The 7,520-nt window shown below is 33.0% G+C and overlaps 1 protein-coding gene across 1 annotated transcript; it reads right to left on the minus strand.

Annotated features, from left to right (window-relative positions):
- Window positions 1–4,246: 4,246 nt before the first annotated feature.
- LOC146746179 (uncharacterized) lies at window positions 4,247–7,520 on the minus strand. The gene has a single exon (XM_085498448.1). It carries the CDS (start codon window positions 7,474–7,476, stop codon window positions 6,121–6,123), a length of 1,356 nt encoding a protein of 451 aa, XP_085354574.1. The 5' UTR covers window positions 7,477–7,520; the 3' UTR covers window positions 4,247–6,120.

Consider the following 7,520-nt stretch of genomic DNA (forward strand, 5'->3'; position numbering starts at 1 on the left):
GTATGTGCTGCGCCTGTGTGTGTCCGTCCATTTATATCCAGCTGTATCTCACACATACTTAGACTAATTCAAACTTAAGACTGCCATTTTAGGGCCAAAAATATATCACAATCACACATTTTCACCATTCCAGAACCAGATCTCAGTCAAGCAAGAATGGATTTTGTTCTAAATTTGTACAAACATTGAGCATATTAGGACCTTGAAGAATGTCATTTTATTGTTCGAATTAGGTTCAAATTAGCCAACTGGTGGCCTTTTTGTTTTAAAAAGTGCAGTTCCAGATCTGCATTTCAAGTTCAAATTTCACACATGCACTCTACATCGCATCAGATAATCGCAAATACATTTTTGTCATCATCGGATCCAAAATTGCTGACTGGTGGCCATCTTGTTTAAACAAATGCAGTTTCATAGAGCCATATCTCACCAATCAAGTTCAACATGTATATAATGTATCAAGTCATACATATGTCTCCCGCTATAAAACAAACATTGACAATGACTTAATTCATGTTTCACTGAGTCCATATGGTATTAAATAAATATACCAGCGATAAGATTATAGGATATTTGCAATATGTAAACAGCACCTTGACACTTGAAATTCTTGTACAATTTGTGTTGGAAAAACTTTCATTTTCATGCATTAATTTGCATGCAGTTATAATGAATATACAGCCTGTGACACAAGATACACTGAGTTTCACTTAGGCATGAATATATTTCATGAAAATTCATAAATATTTACCCAGGATACCAGCATTACATTAATACTATGATACAGAGAAGATCTTTGGTTTCAACCATGACCCACACATAATGGTGATTTATTCAGAAGCCATTTTCAAACAGTTTATAAATGTTTTACATAAAAAAAAAGATATTCATGTCTATGTGAAATACATAGTAGATATAATGGTCATTTTGCCTCAGTGTCAGACTGATTTGAAACTATGAAAATATTGGTGAAAATATGCTGTTCCTTTAACATGAAACAAGTAGTTACCTGATATGTAAGCTTATTATTAAATGCTGCCTTCAACTGAACACATAGAGGAAGACTGTTATTCCAAGTTATTATAAATAGAAATACCTAGTAAACAAACATAAGATTGAAACTATCTGAATACTGACAACATATGTTACTTTACAGTATGGATGTATACCATATGGATAACATGCGTGCATGTGTGTGTGAATGGTATTTTGGTATATTCAAATGGTGGCCATAAATAAATTGTAAATGGTACATTGTAATTCCAGATCAGTCAATCAATCAACTGAAAATTAAGATTTTTTTGTAGTAACATAAAAATAAATATATATATTAAAAAAAAATTGAAAAATGGAACTGGGCATTTAGATTTGTTTGTACTTACTTAAATCTGGTATTCAATATATTTGTCAATGAGTGAATCATAAATAAATACCTAGTTTAAGAATCTTTAGACACTCAGTGTTTTAACTATATTCACATATGGTATACTTACTATAGCGAGAATTAAATCCTACATGCAAACCAAGTCCTTACAGTGAGAATCAGATAAGTGCCAATGTCAGAAACTGTTAATGACTAACAGAGTCAGACGATATTGTGAATGATTTACATATGACCTAGAAAGAAATTTCAGCAAATTGGTTTAATTTTGAGAGAAACAAATTTTAGTTACTACTTACACACATTGAAAATTTGTCTTGACAAATGCCATAACAATTTCTAGTAGTGAAAATGTTCACCGTGTACTGTAAAAACATTAATTACTCACTGGATTTTAATTTTTCTATTAAAAATCGCTAAATAAAAACCATGTGAACAAGTAGAATAGAACTTATTGTTTTCCTGTCAGGTTCATGAACTTAAAACCTAATGAAATTGCTCAAATTAATGAAATTAAGTGACAGAGAAGTTAAATGGTTTAATAGTAACCTGTATCATGAATGCCTATAATGGTTGTCACTTTGAGGCTTGTTCAATTGTGATTGTCGTGTTTGGAGAACTTTTAAACTTTTAAAGAACTGACATATATACCATAAAATTTGTATTTGAAGCTGAATTCCTGATAGAAGTTGCACCCATTTTTTTGAACAATTGAGAACCACAAATTCACCGTTTGTCATATGTGTAGATGCTCTAAAATAAGTCGCATCCCCTCTGTTAGAATTTACCATTTTAATAAAAGTCGTGGCTTCTAATACAGATGTTACAGTAATTATTAAGATATTGAACTTTACAATTATCCAAATGTTAACAGGAGTAATCAAAACATCTCAGCCTAAATTGTATATGTACCAGGGTATCAATATCAATTCAAATATTACCAGTATCACAATACAAGCACATGATATAAAATATTCAGACCTCTGTACATCTTATCAATAAGTTAATGTTCATTTTAGCGTCCACTAAAAGTAATGTCAATTTTGTAATACATCTAGATATGAACATGTAAATTGTAGGACACTAGATAGCATTTAACCTTAAAAACGTGCATGTCAATTTGTTTTCAGGTTTTTTGTTGATGATTTTTGAAGAAACTATGAAAAATCTAATTCACAATATTGCTTCTCATGAATATTTGAAATAAAAAAACAAGCCATGCATGGCACAGTCCCCGTTAGTTATCAAATTTAAGATATATAGTTTTGTTTATAGTAATATACCGGTAGTTGGAACATAAACATGTCAGATATATCCAGAAGCTGATCCTTGATTATGATTTTTTCACATTAAAATGATTGACATTGGCATCTTGTATTTGATCATCATACGAGTACTTGTTCATATTGAGAGATATTGCTCTAGAACAGCAATAATTAAAACAAAATGGCCAGCGGTCGGCTATTTTGAATGGGATAAGCAAACCAATACATCTGTATATTTATGAAATGATGTATGATGAATATATAAAAGTTGCTTGATTTAAATGATTTTGAGCACAAAATGGCCGCCATTTGGCCATCTTAAATCAGATTGTGAAACAAATTTATGTGCACATGTATAATATTAGGTATGATGTATGTGTGAATGTAATCGGTCCAGGCATGTCTAAGATACAAGTCTGGAAACAAGCACAGACAGATACACACACAAGCGTACAGATAGATGCAGAAGTCAATTCATAAGTCCACATTTTCAGACTGCATCCGAACAGGGACTATTATCAATTTTAAAATAAAAATAACTGCCTCTGCTTTGATTTTAAAAAATTACAAGAAACCTTTTCTATCCTGAGCTTAATTGACATGAACCCCAAATCAATTTTGTCTGTAGAGGGCGCTATAATACAAAAATATCAAAAAATCTAATCATTTTTGTTTTAATTGAATGCACAAATGGTTTTGTATGTTTAAGAAGTGGAAATATTCATATATGCTAATATTACACAAACATAGGACACGACAGAGTTACACGGATAAATTACACATATTACAGGTAATGACCAAAAAAACATTAAGGTAGATCAATACCTTGCCCTTATTCATGTGTTGTGTTTAGGGCAACTGAACTATTGAAGTTGAGATATGAAACTTGAGAAATAAGCGAAGAAAACTTGATGACAAAGCTACATTAAAAAATCAACATCCAGGCTTGCTATGCATTGCATACTGATAGAGGGCAGGATTTTATGTTGGTGCAGTCTAGGTGTTAGCAGCATATGCGATTATGTAAATTCTTATAATTTTCTCAAAAACTAGACAAACAAATGCTTTTTGGCATGAATCCATTTCCACTACATAGAACAACATTGTTGGACTATTATATTAAAGATTATTGTTATTTCAAAGGGCAATTAACACATGGAAACCAAAAAAACAAACACATTAGAGTTTCATTTGCCATTTTCTTCAGCAATTCTTATTCTTCACTAATAGAGAAAAGACAAGTGTTCTTTGGTCATGCATTTTGTTATATATTAAAACGAAACAGAAATTGGCAGATTTTGAAGCTTGATTTGAGGGGGGCCATTTTGTTGATTAGCAGTGAACTAGGGATACAGCATATTCATTAATTTGCATTAAAAACACAAGCTTAATATTTGCTTATCATTGATGTATGTGCATTGTAAATGACAAAGGTGTGTCTATTGTCAAATATGAATACAATAAATAACATTTTTTGTTTATATGTGTTTCTATTAGAGATGCGCTTCTAATAGAGCAAATAGTGTATCTACATTGAAATTTCAATCCACACTGAGAAAGTATTCAGTAATAGCAAAGAAAGAAACAGAAAACACCGACATACAACAATAACTTTTATTACTATTATAATAACTATACCTACAAGATAGAGAACTGATAACGAACTGAGTAAGTTTTCTGCCTTTTCTAGTATGGCTAATACACAAGATGGGTGCTACAAATGTAAAACCTCAAGTGACAAAAATGCAGTCAGTAAAAGTTAAAGACAAATTTAAAAAAAAATAAAAATATGACAAAATACTGGCCATTTCTAACAACTATCACAGCAGTAATTTGCAGTGAGAGAGATAAATAACTATTATTTAAAATGATTAGGTTACTAAACCACATTTGCGTCATTGTGCATATAGACAACTTTATTAATTTCATTTCTAATAGGTAAATACATGCATGGCCACTTTACACAAACCAGTGAGACCATTTTAATGTATTATAAGTCTTTTTTGTTACAAAGAATTCTGAGTGAATTCTGACATGAAATGATGTTGATGCAACAACTAATGTATTATCAGAGGTACATTACTTGGGGTTTGCAATGCACATCGTACTGTATGGTGACATGTCAAGATCCCATTCAAGTCTCATCTCGTAGATAGCGAGACTGATGCTACGACCTTCTGACATGAAATAGGCGGTTTGTAATAAAACAATAAAACATGTATTACCACATTCATAATGAAAAAATGTAATACATCGAAAATGTACAGAAAATATAGTTATCGTAATCCGTTATATCGTGAGCAGCTATTTTGATCCACCTGGACATCTCAGTATCCAAGTTACCTCGGGCATGCGCATTCGCATTTTTCTGAGTTGGAACACTTATGCGAGAGCGAGATTGAAACGGGATCTTGGTATCATGTCACCGTAGTTGCAAACCCCAAGTAATGTACCTCTGGTATTATATGTATCATATCATTCAATGTTTAGTGTGAAATATTACGTATACTATCTGATATGATACATTAAATGTCAAATTATACATTATTATCTATGCACTTTCTTAAAGGAAGTGTACTTGAAGAAAACTAACTCGTGCATTTATTGCAGTGATTTAAAAATTTCAGATGGATAACTTGCAAGACTTAATAATGCCAATTGAAAGTGAATTTTGCAAAAATATATACAAGACAAATTTTTCTGCTGGTTATCAAATATATGTGGCAGCAAATACGTGTTTACTAACACATGTCATGCCAAATTAGCATAAATATTATTTTACTGCTTTCAGAAGTATCAACCTAATTAATTAACTTCTCTGTAGTGCACAATTATTTGAATGTCAAACACTGCACTACAAACTTCTACTTGGAATCAGTCCTTTTAATAATTGAGATGACCTGGTTTACACAGTACAGGAAAGTCACCTTTCCCACAAATGAACGTTAAAAAAACGTTGCTATACGAACAATTAGTGATGCTTTGTGCTGTTTTCTGTTTTATATAAATTTTGCAGTGTGAATTGCATTTGCATTGCCAAATTATATAAAATGATGGCCAACACTTTTGCGCATATATTAACCTTTTCACCACCAGTTGCCGCTTTTCATCACAAAATAGTCCTGTTTATAGTCTGCACTTTCCTTCAGAAGATTAGGACAAAAATAGCCAAACTTTTGAGTAAAAACTAAAAATTGACTCAAATTTTGTCTATTGGTTCCAAAATTAGGGTTCATTTCCAAAAATATTGAAGAATATAGAAAAAAAGTGCAGATAAATTTGGGCAAGAAAGTCTGGTGGTGAAAAGATTAAGTATTGAAAGTACATATTCTGACTGAATATTTACCGGTACTAGCAGCTGATAAGAACAACAAGTTGCTTGTCAGAATTTCAGATGAGAGTCTCATGCAATTGGTCAGAATGGTGTTCGAATGACGCGAATGAAGACCCGTGGAAAGGTAAAGTATGTACACCCTATAAATACTGAACAAATTTGACTAGTGGCTGAGGTAATGGCAGCTTGTGTATTTTATACTGACAGCGTTCACCTAAACTATTCCTGATGCATAGTCTTGTCATGTGTTTTAATGATTTAGGATTGCTTTTAACAAACCGCAGTTGTGTTAATATCTCCGAGGGCATATCAGGTGAAACATTACCAATATCATCTTCTACTGAAATCTCTTGAGCAAACTCAGCTAGTGATAACATGCTCTCGGTTAGTACCACTAATTTATTCAGCTTTGCATGAAGTAAAGTGAACGGGTCAACTCGATCGTTGGTAAATCTTACTTTTGCTCCAAAATTAAATAAATATCCTATTTTCATTTTGAGTTCTCTGTCAATTTCTTCCACATCATACTTAGTGATACGTCCGTATTTCCATAATAATAGAAGTAATGGCGTTTCTTTGTTGCTTGTTACTGAATTTGGATCAGCTCCATGCTGTAATAACAAGTCAATCATCAACGGATCATGAGAGTACCTACACGCCTGATGTAACGGTTCATTCATCATTTCATTTTTCGCCGAGACATTAGATCCATATTTTAACAACAATTTTGCCATTTCAATATTTCCTTGTGTGGCTGCATGGTGGAGTGGTGTGTTGGATCGTCCATCAGGTTCATTTGGGTCAGCCCCACTCAATAGCAACAGTTCAGTTATCTCTTTTTCATCCTCTAACACAGCATATCTCAACGGTGTTGAATTCTCTTTTGAAGGATTGGCTGATTTAGCATCAATGTCTGCATTATATTTTAATAATCTTTGTACAAATCCAACGTTGCCATCTTGACAGGCAATGTGTAAGGCTGTTAATCCTCTGGAGTCATGGGCATCGGGATCAGCTCCAAATTGCAATAACAGTTCTAAGCATTCAGCGTTTGACAGATTAACCATGTGTACCTCATAGCCAAAGTGTTTATAATACATATTAGGATTGGCACCTTTCCGTAATAAATATGCTGCACACTCATGGTTACCAGCTTGTAGAGCTAAACGCAGTGGTGGGAATCCAACTGCATCTCTGCTATGAACATCAGCACCTTTCAGTATCAGTTCTTGTAGTATCTCAATCCTTTTATACTTAGCTGCCAAATGTAGGGGTGAGTATCCACAGTGATCCTGTACATTGACGTCAGCATTGTGGCAGAGCAGCAGCTTGACGCAGTCCAAGTTACCTTCATATACGGCATGATGTAGTGGGGCAAGACCCATTTTCCCAGGACAGTTAACATCAGCACCTTCACAAATCTTTAATTCCAATTCACTAGCAGACACCCCACTATTTATAAGATTTATAAGTTCAGTATTGCCCACTTCTGCCATAATTGTAATCAAATTATAACATCGATCTTAACATACTATTGTGA

The sequence above is a fragment of the Saccoglossus kowalevskii genome, chromosome 4, assembly GCF_978046115.1.
Source record: "Saccoglossus kowalevskii chromosome 4, keSacKowa6.1, whole genome shotgun sequence".
Lineage (NCBI taxonomy): Eukaryota > Metazoa > Hemichordata > Enteropneusta > Harrimaniidae > Saccoglossus > Saccoglossus kowalevskii.